This window comes from Spermophilus citellus (genome assembly GCF_964194105.1).
Source record: "Spermophilus citellus genome assembly, chromosome: 17".
NCBI lineage: Eukaryota > Metazoa > Chordata > Mammalia > Rodentia > Sciuridae > Spermophilus > Spermophilus citellus.
The window spans coordinates 76,899,690-76,913,715 of record NC_138199.1 but is presented as its reverse complement, the minus strand read 5'-3'; the positions used below and the strand labels follow the sequence as shown (position 1 = coordinate 76,913,715).

General features: G+C 48.9%; 1 protein-coding gene across 5 annotated transcripts in view; it reads right to left on the bottom strand.

Annotated features, from left to right (window-relative positions):
- The window catches only part of RPTOR (regulatory associated protein of MTOR complex 1), a 332,026-nt gene that overhangs the window by 186,935 nt on the left and 131,065 nt on the right, over nucleotides 1–14,026 (bottom strand). For all 5 annotated transcript variants that reach the window (XM_081272392.1, XM_081272393.1, XM_081272395.1 and 2 more), the window contains one exon: nucleotides 7,591–7,749. In XM_081272392.1, the coding sequence (XP_081128518.1) occupies nucleotides 7,591–7,749 (159 nt within the window). The remainder of the gene's footprint in view (nucleotides 1–7,590; nucleotides 7,750–14,026) is intronic.

Sequence of the window (14,026 nt, the reverse complement as noted above, 5' to 3'; positions counted from 1 at the left end):
TTTTGTGAAGAAGCTCTTATCGATCCCTTTTGATCTGTACTGCTACATATAAAGCAAGCGAGGGTTCCTTTTATTAGAAGCTGTACCCCTCTGGTAGGCCTAAACCGTCAGTGCCCCAGGTCTGAATACCCATTTCTGGTCTCTCGTGTTTATTTCATGGTACTATTTTCCTAGCTTTTATTTCACAGCCAGCCCATCCCTCCGACGGGAACCCTTTCCCTGGCCCACGTGAGACATGAACGAGGAAAAGCCACCTGATGCGCTGGGGGCACGCTCTGCTTTAGTACCAGCAACCTGCCTCTCCTTCTCTCTCTCTAATCCCTGGTTTGGACCCTGGGCTCTCACGGCTTGGAGTTCCTTATTCTTCCCCAAAAACTGCATGCTGGCTTCTGAGCCATTAGGTTTCCCCAAGACCTCGCCTCCACCTTCCTGTGCAGAGGCTTCCCTTCCTTCCCCTCTTCATGACTGTGGCGGCATCCCTTCTCCAGGAGGCCTCCTGGGACCCCACTGCCTACCACTGGCACCTGGTGCAGCTCTACAGGGCCACGCTCTCTCTGTACATCATCAGTCTTTCTGTTTGACCCAGGCCTACAACCAGTTATTACCATTAGTGGTTATGCTTTCCATTTGTTTTCTCCTTGACAACAACCTGCTACTCCCCAGTTAATGCCCAGAATGTGCAAGACCAAGAGTTTGGTCTCTGAAAGTATTTCTGGCATAGGTAAATAAATAACAGGGATTTCAGTGGAAAATGAAAAAATCATCTTAAACTGAAATGTAAAGCCACGTAAGACTCCAGCTCCATGTTCAGTAAATCCAGGAGGGGAGGAGATGTGGGAGTAGCCTATCCATCCCGGGTAAGGTGGCATGGGCTTCATGCAGACATGAAAGCCACAGGATTTAGCACCTGTATGAGCATGCAAAGAACAGAGATGGCCTCAGTTGTAATGGACTTGATAGAGCAGAGGGGGAGGGAAAAAAAAGGTACCGAGTAAGGAAACCCTTCTCTGCAAAGAGGGAAAGAGGAATCCAAAAGCTAGCTGGGAGTCCAAGCAGTATGTGGCCCCATCTGCCCCACAGCATGCTGCTGTGTGGATCCTGATTAATGGCCACAGTTCCCAGTCCCACTGCCCGAAACAAACCAGGGAGTGGAGAGGGCGGAGGAATCAAGACAAGGATATGCCCCATGCCCAGACCCTGGCTTTCTGCTGAGATGGAGAAAAGAATCGGGGGCAGAATAAAATGGATTACAGGAAAGATGTCTCCAGTCAAGACTTGCATGCTCCAGGGCTTTCAAATCCCACGCTGTGCTCCCTATAGGGTATATGTACATCAAGTGCTTTGCTTTGCTGGACAGAGTAGGTTTTAAGATAGAAAGGCTTAGTCACAGGATTGCACAGAATCATGTGGCTTTATGGTTATCTATCTACAAGAATAATAGCCTTCTCTGGTGGCCTCATGAAGGGGGAAGATAAATCCATGGAAGGAAGAGCAAACAGGACAACAGCCAAGAAACAACTGGACCAAGACTGACTGAGGCCCAAGAGACCCACCTACTGTTTTTATGACCTTCCCAAAGCCTGGTCAAGCTCCGACTGGCCATCTGACATGCGTGGATGTGTGGTCTTAGAATCCAGATCCAGCAATTCAGAAAAGAAGACCTGGTTCCCATGGAGTTCACGTGTGAATGGGAACACAAAGACGACCCGTACAGGCTGTTGAGAAGGTTGGGAAGAAAAGGAAGAGACGAGAGGGAGCAGGTGCATGGCACATGTGGAGGCCAGGAAGCACCTGCTGGCAAGATGACACTGAAATAAGAACACCTGTATCTCCATCCAGGAGCAGATACTGGGTATCTGCAGAGAAGGCCGTGGGCAAGAGAAAAGTCCTACCCTCTGGGGAGTGGCTGCCTGGCATGCCTCAGGTGAGAAGGTTCTTCTATGAATGCAGATTTTCCACTTGTCCATTTGATTCAGTAGTTCAACTGTAATTAGCAGTTTTCTCCCCCTGAAGGGCTCCTCTGCTGAGCTATGGTGACACGCCTGTCTCACTCCTGATGCTAAGGAAGCCTGTGCTACCCAGAGAGGGAAGTGCCAGCTGTGTTAGTCCTCTCACTTGTCCTGTCTCTATTCTACTAATTTCTGTTCTTCATTATCTCTTTCTTTCTATTCAGAGTTTAATATGCTCTTCATTTTCTATGGTCTTAAGATAGAAAACAGACTTCAGTTTTAAAGCTTTCTCTTTCTTGATATGTTTTCATTTATCATTTTATAATTTATCATATTTCTCATATTGAGGAATTTTACTTGTACCTTTTTACTGACTCTCAAAGTGCACTTTGGGATACAATTATGAGAGCTTAGAGCTTGATTCTAAGAATGACAAAAAAGAAAAAAAAAAGAAACAAAACAAAAAACAAGAAGAAAGTCAAGGAGAGAAGCCTAATGCAAAAAAGAATAAATAACATTTCAGTAAGTAACTGAAGGAACAGTAGCACTGTGTGTGTCCAGACGTTTCTGAGAGTCACAGGTTCAGTGATGTAGGCAGGCTGCTCACTGCCTCTGGGTGGAGTCCAATCAAATAGCTGATGTCACAAAAACTCACCTATTTCCAACCGTTAGGATTATAGGTGATAAACTGTTTCACTGTCTGGATGACAGAATGTCCATCCAGTTGAACTTCTGTGTTAATCAACTTTGTGTCGCTGCTTTCTAAGAGCTAAAGCTATGCTTCCATAAAGCCCTGTTTTAACTGTACAATACAAGTTTTGACATCATATTTTCATTATCATCTTGTTCAAACTTTGACTCATGTTAGTTCATCTCTAGGTACTCGGGGCTTCCCTAGATGCACAATTTCAAGTCTCACAGTCAGGGAACACATTGTACACTTCAGTCCTTCACACTACGGAGGCACCCGTCTGTGCACACTGCACCTTAGAGAATGTGTGCCTGCAGTGTGTGTGTGTGTGTGTGTGTGTGTGTGTGTGTGTATGTGTGTGTGTGTGAGTTGGGTGCAGGGAAAGGGGGCGGTCTCCATAGTGTTTGAGGCAGCATGGTTCAGAATACTGCTCAATTTGAAGGAGGAGTAAAAAATAAATAAATAAATAAGTTAGGCCTAGGTTTTCCTCATATGGAACTTAACTGTTAATTTAACCTATCAATTCTAAATATCAGTTGAAATCTATTGATTATGAAGGAGGATATTCACAATTCCAGTGAGGCCTATGTATTTTGCTTATTTCTCACTTAAGTCTGTCTCCTCGGCTGTGTTTCAAACTCATGCTAAGCATGTGAAGGAACGGGATGGCTTGGGACAGCATGGCCTGTCCCTAGGAAACGCCCCCTTCATCCCACAGTGCTTTTCATCCTGGAGTGACTTGGCGATTAATGACACAGCCGGGCCAGCTTCTTCCCCGGGAGCACTGGCAGGACAGAACTCTCCTTTCTTTTCAGCCTTCCTAAGTCTGTATTCATAGTGCACCTCTGTGGACAGCAGGACAGTTCGTCTTATATTTTGATCCAGTTTGACAAATTCATAAAGAAGCAAAACACGTAAACCAGAGCTTGGAACATTCTAGCAAATAACTGGTCTTCAAAAAGTCAATATTCACTGTTCATAAATAAGATAAGAGTCATATATCTTATAAAGGACTGATATCTAAAATGTATAATGAATTCTTAAGACTCAACAATAATAAGATTTAAAAAGAAAACAAACAAACAAAAAACCTGTTTTTAAAAATGGGCAGGGTTGGGGACATGGCTCAGAGGTAGAGCACTTGCCTGGTACGCACAAGCCCTAGATCTGAATAGGCACCTCACCAGAAAGACATGCAGGTGGTAACTAAGCATATGAAAAGATGCTCAATGTAATATATCATTACAAGTTGATGAATAACGAGAATTACATATCAAACAATATTAAGAAACCACTACACACCCAATAGAATGGATAAAATCCAAAACATCAGCACCACCAAATGCTAGTGAGGATGTAGACCACCGGGAACTCTTGCTTCATGCTGGTGGGGAGGCAAGTAGTACAAACACTTTGGAAGAATGGCAGTTTCTGACAAAGCTAAACACACACACTTACATAATTTAGGAATCATGCTCCTGTAAATATAACCAAATGAGTTGGAGATATGTCCACACGAAAACCTGGATGTGGATGGTAATACTTTGTTCATAATAGCCAAAACCTGGAAGAGACGGAGATGTCGCTCAGGAGGTGAACACCTGAGCTGGGGCACACCAGACGGGAGTACCAGTCGGTACTAAAAGGAAATGTGCTGTTGGGCTGAGAGAAGACACAACCACTACAAACCGGAAGAAAACAGATACACACCCGTGTCTAATAAAGGCCAGTATCTCAGATGTGCAGGAATTCCCTCAGGTACCACCTGCATGTCTTTCTGGTGAGGTATCTGTTCAGATCTAGGGCTTGCAAGACAGGCGAGTGCTCTACTCTGAGCCATGTCCCCAGCCCTGCCCATTTTTTTTTTTTTAATATTTATTCTTTTAGTTTTCAGCAGACACAACATCTTCGTTTGTATGTGGTGCTGAGGATTGAACCCGGGCCGCACGCATGCCAGGTGAGTGCGCTACCGCTTGAGCCACATCCCCAGCCCGTGCCCTGCCCATTTTTAAGGTCAGGGGTCTGTCTTCTTATTGTTGGGTCTCCTCGCCAGCTTAGAGTGGGGTCCCAGTGGTCCACACCCCACCAGCATTTGGTGGTGCTGGTGTTTTCACTCTGTCCTTTCTTTTGAGAGTACTGAAAAGACAAACCACAGCGAGGCGGGAGACAGCAGGGAGGAGCGTGGGGAGGCCCAGCACAGGGGACTGCAGGGCGTCTCTCTGCAGCCAAGATCCCAGGCGGCCTCCCCGCAGCTGCCCCGCCATCTAGACAGCAATCGGCAGGCCTTCCAAAAACTCTCACAGTGTGTGTGAAGGCAAGAGATGTCCCCAACTTGCTTCCTCAGGTCACGGCTATACTGAAGGGTCAGAGTAGGCAAAGACAGCAATGGAGAGAAAACTCCAAGCAACCCTCATCGAGAACACAGGTCTAAACTATCAAGCAGAATACCAGCACACGGAGCTCAATTCATAATGACGAGCAGGTTATCCCAAGAATGGAAGGCGTGTACCATGTTATAAAGCCACAAACTCTCACTCAACACAGTATCAGTATCGGGAAGATAACCTCTTGAGGAGCCTACCATACAGACATGGAACAGTGGCTTCAGAAACACCCTCACCAGCTCCTGACTGCTTTAAAAAAAAAAAAAAATCACACTGGGAATAGAACCTTCTTAATCTGATAAAGGTATTTCTTTCTTTTCCACAAAAACAAACATCACACACCAACAGAGAAAGCAGCAGGCACTCCAGAAAACACGAGCTTGGGCAGATGCGAGCCAGCCAGGAAACCAGCACAGTGAAGAGGCCCAGCTGGTTGGGAGGAGTAAAACTGTTACTGTTTGCAGATGACATCACAGTCTGTTAGGAAAGTTCAAGACGATGTCCTGAAGAATTAGAATCAACAAGAGAGTTGGAAGGTCAGCAGATACAACACAAACCAACTGCCTTTCCACGTGCCCTGAGGAGAACATCAGGAAGTGCAGGTCTTGATGAAGAGGACATGAAGACAGGTCTGGAAGACGGACACTGCTGCAGTGCGACTCCTCCCAGACCGGCTACCAAGGAACATAGTGCCAACAGGCTGTCTCGAGGCATATGGACCAAGGATGATCAGAGGACCAAAACTGGCCAGGGTCCCATTAAGCAGAGCCAGTCGCGGTAGAAACCGAGACTCACTGCAGGGGACGCTTGGAACAGAGTGGGAAGCTCAGAGACACACCCCACAAAAGCTGGTTTACTTTAAAGCAGGCACTTAAGGACAACAGAACAGGTAGGTACTCACTTATTGGATGTGTGTCCTTTAAGGGCATAATTTGTCACCTGGCCCACCACATTCTGCCATGATGTTCTGCCTAACCACAGGCCTCAAGATAAGGAGCCAGGTGACTGTGGACTAAAACCTATGAAACCTGGAGCCAAATAACCCATTTCCCTGTTTAAGCTGTTTACCTCAGGTATTTTGTCACAGCAATAGAAAGGTGGCACACACAGCAAGGAAGGTGAAAAGTTAAACACTAGTGCCATTTTGCACAGGAGAAGATGGGGCCCATCTGAAGTCCCCAGCTCAGAAGGCACTGAGATGGCATGGCATGGCATCCATAAGTGAAACAATCTTTCAATCTGCATGCATCACAGGCCCACCTTGGACCACAGGGCCACTCTTCAGAGCAGAAGTGTGTATGAAAAGCACGCGTAGAATATCACCTGCAGGACAGTCCCAATCCATCTACAGAGACTGGGCCCCAGGCCCCGTGCCTACATGTCCAACAAGCAGGGAAGACCTACAAAGAACAGCATGGTGATGATAGGCTCAGAATTCTTGGCACCTCACTTTGTCTAGGAGTAAGTCAAGGAGGGCATGCAAGGAAGGTGGGCTCCTTCCTGAACCAGCCAGTGGGTGCCTGGCAGTTCATTGTGCCATGTTTCCTTCCATTCTACTACTGTCATAATTACAGTTTTGAACCTCCGAACATTTTATACAAAAACTTAGAGGGCACTTAAATACACCTAGGGAGAAACAGCAGCCCCTGCAGGCAGAGCTGGGCCTGGCATCCTCCAACTGCCCTGCCTGCTCTGCCTTCTGTCCAGGGTCCTGAAGTCTTCCTCTAGGCCTCTCCACACCACCACCTGGGCCAAACACTAGGAAACAGGACACTCCTGCAATCTTTCAATCCACATTTGGTCACAGGGCCAGGAAGTTTTAGCGCTTGTCCAGATCCTAAAGCTAGTAAGCAGCACCACCTGCAATCGTGTTTGCTGGACCGCCAACCAGTGGTGGAGTACACAATGGGGCCCGCTACATGCCCCCAGAGCTACCTTTGTGGAGCATGGAGACAGCAGTGCAGCCAGCTTTTCTGTGGGAACCAAAAGCTCATGCGGGACGGCAGAGATGAAATGCCTGCTCAGCCCAGGAAGGTGGGAATCCTGCCCCGGCTTCGGGAATTACAAGTGATTGCAAGGTCGACCTCAGAGAGGGAAGGCTGAGATGGCACTTGCAGGGTGGCTGGGCATTGGCTCCTTAGATAACTCAGAATGTTTTACTTTCCAAGAAAATCACAGATTCTCAAAACGAATTCTTGATAAAATTGACCAACTTGCAACTGTTGAGACTATAAGGAAGTGTTCTTTGGCCTCTCCACAGGGAACTGCCAATAGCCCCACGCATCAAGGATACTGCACACGCATGTACTTTGAGAATGACCAGCGTGTCCTCCAACAGAAACAGCTCTTGTTCCTGATCATCTATCAGCTTTAATCACTAAAACAGAGATGATCCCAAAACTTCCAGCCAGGGAACTGGCCTGTGGTTCCTGTCTATCTGACTGCTCTCTGGTTGGCTGAAATACCACAGTTCAGCAGGAGCTACGGGGAGTTCACCTCTGCGACCACTTCAACTGACCAGCCTCTATCTAGCAAGAGGAAGGCAGGGTTCCCAGGGTGGGCTCACCTTATTGAAGACCCAGACCTCGCCATTCACTGTGGGCCTGGGCACGCCGTGGCCATTGTAATGGAAGAGGACCCGCTCTTCCTTGGCATTCCGGCGCAGCGAAGTGCACAGCTTCTTGACCTCATCCACAGTTGGGTCCAGGCTCTGCTTGTACCGGGCCTGTGGAAAGAGAAGAAATGAGAGGCTTACCACCACCCAGAACAGCCAGAAGGCACTCTATTCTGCCAGAGTCTGTAGCTAGTAGCGTGTGGTTCCAGACACAACCCCAGCCTCTGCCTTGTGCACTGGACAGAAACTCCCTTGCATGACAGGGCAGGTATACGCACTCATTCATTTAACATACCGTCATTGGGAACGACTTCAAAGTCCAAAGGACATCAACACAGACAGCCTGTCGCATAGAACACAGGCCAGATACAGGGGCCACTTAAAGTACTAAGTACTTGTCAGAAGAGGGGAAACCCTCCTGAGAGCACTTCCACAACATGAAGGGTTTCCCTCCACCATGCAGCGAAAGCATACTCTTCAGAAAGATGGCATCCTAGGAACACAGCGCAAGGGTGTGCCTGTAGTGACCACTGTGCTCTCATCTTAAAAGCTCATGTCTGTTCACTAGTCTGAAAAGAAATAAAGTACATAAAGCCCACGCCATGATGCAATGTGAGGGAGAATGCAGCACAGTAGGAACGTGATCAAAGAAGGGCCTGTGAGGGAGCAGCGGGCCTGTGCACAGCTCTTGGCCAAGCCAGGCTGGCCAGCACTGGCTGCCCTGAGCCTGCCACTGCTCCCAGAAGAGCAGAGAGGGGAAGCGAACCAGAAGACCAGGGAGGCAGACTGCTCAGTTCCAGGTTTCCAGGCCTTGGGCAGAAAAGTAAGGTTACATGTGAGGGAAAAGCAAGAGACAGGGGCCCAACCTCGACCTGGAGTTGTCAGTCCATGTCTGACAACAAAAGCTAGGATGGCAAAGCAAACACTCTTCACAGGTTCCTTGAATTTTTTTGCACCTGGAAACAAAGCCCATCCAGAGACCACAAACCAATTCATTAGAAGCAGCCCTTCCCGTACTCAGGGCAACTGGGCAGCCCTGCACTGGTGTGGCAGGGTTAGGGTACAGCGAGATGGAGCCCCTCTTAGTGCTTCCTCCCTTCCGACTGGAATGCTGTTTGCAAAGTAAACAGTGTCACAGAGAAGAGCGATTTAGCAAGTAACACCACGCAAAGTGTTCAAGTTCATTTCCACGCATCAGGCAAGGTGTGTTAACAACCAAATGGGGGCTCGGTCAAGGCTGGTCCTCAGGGAGCCAGACCCCACCTGGAAGGAGGAGGTGTGCCAAGGAGCAAAGAGTACAGGGGTGGGATGCTGGTGCAGGGCAGGGAAGATGGGCATCGCTGCCCCGGAGACCAGCCACGTCTAACTCATAGGTTCCAGAAGAGCCTGTTCAAGGCCCAGCTCTTTGGCAAAATTCCTTCCTGGACCCTGTCAGCAGGAAGTGGTCTTTTCTTTCTTTGAGCTGACATGAGCTGTTCATTGCCCACTTATGTGACACTGAGGCAGATGCCACTGACAGCTGAGTGTGCCCTTCAATGCAGGGCACCACGTCCTCTCCACACAACAACATACTCAGTCACTAGCAAGTAGTTTCTGAGTGACTATCAGACTGCTAATGATATTGATTATGAAAATCAGTAAAGAAACAAACAAATCAAAATGATGAAATCCTACAGGATGCTGCTGTGACGAGTGAAGGCCAACAAGATGTTGGAAAGTGAAGACACCTGGATGTGGGCACACTACGCCCTTCAGGTCGGCACACTGTGCTACTCTCAGACTCCGATGCGGGAAGAAGGCTGGGCGCAGCGCCTCAGTGGAGCTCCCAGTGGCATATGCAAGGTCCTGCAAATAACGGCCTGCAGTGCACATGGCAGCTAAGAAAGAGGCACAGCAGAAAGCCAATTGCCCACCATACGTGTCTTCACTTTCCAACATCTTATTGGCCTGGGGTCGATCCTCAGCACCAAAAAATAAAAGCTAAAGTGTTAGGAAAAAAGTAGGGCTGGGGATGTGGCTCAAGCAGTAGCACGCTCGCCTGGCATGTGTGTGGCCTAGGTTCGATCCTCAGCACCACATACAAACAAAGATGTTGTGTCCACCAAAAACTAAAAAAAAAAAAAAAAGAATATTAAAAAAAAAAAATTCTCTCTCTCTCTCTTAAAAAAAAAAAAAAAGAGTTAGGAAAAAAGTAGAGAGAAACACCCTTGATCGTCACTGATCCATTGTTTGTTTGTGCTGGGGGCAAGCCTGAAACAGGATGCTGAGTCTTACAAATCCTGCAAAACATTATGAGAACAGATGACAAATGAAAACCTGGTTCCAGGGGAAACAGGGGACATTCTCTCCACACACCTCGACCTTGGCTACGTGCCCTCTGCAACTACATCCACACAGGCAAGTACATTCTGAAATCAGAAAATAAATTTGAAATGGAGAGAGCTAGACATTCTCTTTAGATAACAGACACAGGGGACAGGTCAATCTGTGGAGACTCATGCCAAAGCGCACAGAGCAAGCTACCTCCCTCGGCCCCAGAACAGCAAGCATACAGAGGATCGGGAACCCACTTGCCCCGCCAAATCACCCCAGCCAGTGGACAGGACCCACAAAAACCCAAAACCTGGAGCTCCCTCTGACTCATGGCTGCTATGGCAGTCAAATAGATCAACAAACCACATCCCACTTGGGCAGATATTTTGCTCTGGGCCTTATGTAAATCACACAAATACCTACACATTCCTCATCAAAGTGCTCCGTAAGATGGAGCAGCTCAGGAGGGTACTCAAAAAACACGTTAGCAGGAGAAGCCACAGCTATGAGCTCCAGGACAGCTGTGCTTGGAATGCTGGTACAGGCAGAGGTCCTGCTTCCATTAAGGCATGTAGGGGTCCATGCAGGGAATGGCCCAGACAGAAAGGCAGGACTCAGCAACATATTTTCAATTAGTGCTAAAAGGAGTCTGAATTTGCTATTTATTTTCTGCAAGCATAGAAAATCTGACAGCAATTTTATTTACCACCAAGGGAAATGCCAGGGAAACTGTATGGAGAGAAGCCAGTTCCTGTGAGCTCAGTGGTTTCTAGTTGTCTGTGAGTACCCCTTGGAGAGGGGCAGGACTGGCTCCATGAGTTTTGTGCGGTGTGCCCAGGACACTCTCCCCAGCCAGAACATTATATGTGGGGTACGTGGGCACAAGCCAGGGAATAGCACCTCTGCCCTCAAAGAAGCCAGGAGGAAGTGCTAGGAAGGGACCTCCTTTCCCTGCACCAGGGGCATTTGGGGATCTGGAAGCTGACAACGGGAGGACATTTCCCTTCTCCTCGACAGGGACAGCCAGGGCAGGAGTGACAGGGAAACCTCCAGAGAATGTAGCCTCTTGGCAAGGAGGGGAGGCCACGCGCCTTCAAGCTGTTTCTCCCTCACAGGCTGGCAAAGATGTCATACCTCCAGTGTCACTGGCAGTGTCACTGGACAAAGTGACAAAAACAGCAAGTGTGTCTTGGTGAGCATGTTTACTCTCCACCCATGGGAACTTGTTTCCTGATGGTTCCTGCATCCTACAATACCAGAAATACAGGAGTGTGCTGTGAACCATGCTACCTACCATTCAGAGCACCATCTAAAGCCACCACCCAAACAGCAGCGCTGGCCAGCTGAACCCAGCTTTCTGAGCAGCACTGCCCACGCCTCGGGCTCAGGCAGGAGTCAGGCAGTGTCAGTGTCTCACACACACAGCTCCACCCGGGAGATAGGTCACCTGGTTCTACCCTGCAACCCCAGCTGAGGGTCTGCCTTGAGATGGCGGACACTTGCCTCTCCTCACCCACTGACACCACTCACTCCTCACGAACAAAGGACACATTGTTCTCAGAGTCGAAGAACTTGTAAAGTCATCAGCTACAGACAGACCAGAACAGAAGGTGCATAGGACTTGCCACTGGCGGTCACAAAAAGAAAGAGAAAGGGCCCAGACCTGTGCCCGTGGCGCGGGAGCTTCCCACGTTGGGTGTCGGCTGGCTGTATCTGCCTTGCAGGGCTACAGAAACCCCCATGGGAAGTCAGGAGACAGGGGTCTTGAAAGACAAGCCACCCCAAATGGGAACAGGCCCCACTGCTAAGACCACACAGCTGCCCTGGGAGGCTACCCCCTGCGGGGCAGTTTCAGGAGCTGCTGAGCCCACACCCTCTGCTACAGCAGGGCTCTGCTAGGTTCCACTCTCCCCCGCACAGCCCTCCATCTAGGGCCCATGGAGTCGGAGCTCCGCTGAGAACCCGCTGCTCTGTCTCCTGAGATCACTCCTAAATAGGAGTGCCGTTCTTCCCAAACACATACCAGGCCACAGAGCAGGGGTCACTCAGGGACACCAGTGAGATTAGGGATTTGTTATTTCTGACTTTGGCTCCAGCAAGGTCTTATCTTTGGGGATTGGGAAGGAAAAAAAAAAAAAGATTCGGCCTCATTGTTGCTTCCTTACCTATCACAGCAAGGGGACACATTAATGGACCAGCCTGAAAGGCACCTCGGATATTAATAATATGCCTCCCGGGGTTGACAGGAATTAATTAATATTTTTAAGAGCTTTGAAATGAGAAACACTAAATTAAATGTCACGGCACTGTGGTGAGGCTTTGTTTCAGTGCAGGAGCGCAGGGTGATGGCTCCCGGCTGGGAGAAGGGAGAGGCAGTCGCACCTGGTCGTTTGGGGAGTTTACAACCATTTTCACTGGGCACACAGAGTGACAAAGCAAGTCTCTACATCACTGCCTGGTGTGCTAGATGTGGCTCCAGAAAAGCTAAATCTCAAGATGTAGTAAAATGTACGCTCAGGGACTTTGAAGCTGGCAATAAAGAGAATAAAAGATAAATAACTGAAACGCAAAGAAAGCCCACTCCTCGGTTTAACAAAGAAGCAGCAGCTCCAAGTGAGTCCCAGTGATGGTCTCCTGCCCCAGGGACACCTGGCAACACACGATGCTAAGGAGGGTAAAAGGGTCCCTGGCATGGGATTCTGCAGCCCATGCACAGCTGCCCGGCTCCCACTGAGGACAGCCTCCAGGCACTGCAGGGCCAGTGCGGCAGGCTCTGTTCCCCATGGTGCAGGTGGCAGTATGGGACCTCACACATGGTGATGTCACCTGAAGGAGAGCAGGGCCATGCTGGGAAGCAACTGGGGCTCCATTCAGTGGTTCTCTCTGTGGACAAAATCCCACCACAAGAAGCCCTGGGTGGCAGTGGCAGCCAGATCCTGCTTCCGCAGGGCCTCTGGCACTGGCGTCCTGCTGGACCAGGAAGGTGAGCACAGACAGCTATCTGCTATCCTCCCACCCCTCTACAGCCACAGGCACGTTTAAAGTTCAGATCCAAGGAGCTGAAATGCCTTCAAGATACTCTCAGAACTGTCCAGGAGGAAGAAACAAAGTATTAGAACTCAGGCCAGCTCTGCCCAGGCTCCAGCCCACTCTCCCAAGGACTTCTGGGGAAATGCTGGGTAGGGAGGGCCTATGAGCAGACCTGACCCTGCTCCCTGGCTTCCGGCAGCTCCTCCCACTTCCGGTGTTAGGATAAAAACAGGCAAGATCCTTTTCCCTTTTTTGGTACTGGGGATTGAGCCCAGGGTCCCTTAACAACTGAGCTACACCTCCAGTCTCTTTAATTTTTTATTTTGAGGCAGAATCACCCTAAGATGCTTAGGGTCTCTCTACATGCCCACACTGATCTCAAACTTGCAATCTTCCTCCTTCAGTACCCCAAGTCACTGGGCTTATAGGTATGTGCCACTGCGCCTGGCTGCAAGATTCTTTTAAAAAGACAAAAGAGAAATGTTAAGATGGTACCTTACAGTTTCTATGGAATGTCCACATGCTCTACATAGAAATAAACCCAAGAAAATCCACCTTTTGCCCTCTCCCCAGATTCCATCCCCAGTGCAACCCGACAGGGCCATTGAGATCCCAAAGACCACAGCATCTGTTCCCAGGTATGAATGAATTGGACATTTTACCAGAAAGCAGGTGTTAGGAGGCAGACCTCCTGTCTCTTCCCTCCTAAACCTATTCTTTCCTCTTCTCTTCCAAACGAAGCTGTCCACCCACAGCTGGACACCAAAACCAAGACTCATCCTTGACATTTCCTCCCCTTCCTCCCCTCTGCACGATCACCCTTTTCAATCTCGCTCTCAAAATCCTGGTTGCATCCGCTCACCTCTTTCCATCTGCACTAGCACAGCCATCACTTACCAGGCCAGCCACCAACTACCACCACCTCCACCACCATCACCACTGTCATCGTCACCATCACCATCACTACCACCTTCATCAGTCATCATCACCATACTGTTACCATCCCCACCTTTGTCACAATCATCACCCCTGTCACAGTCATCAT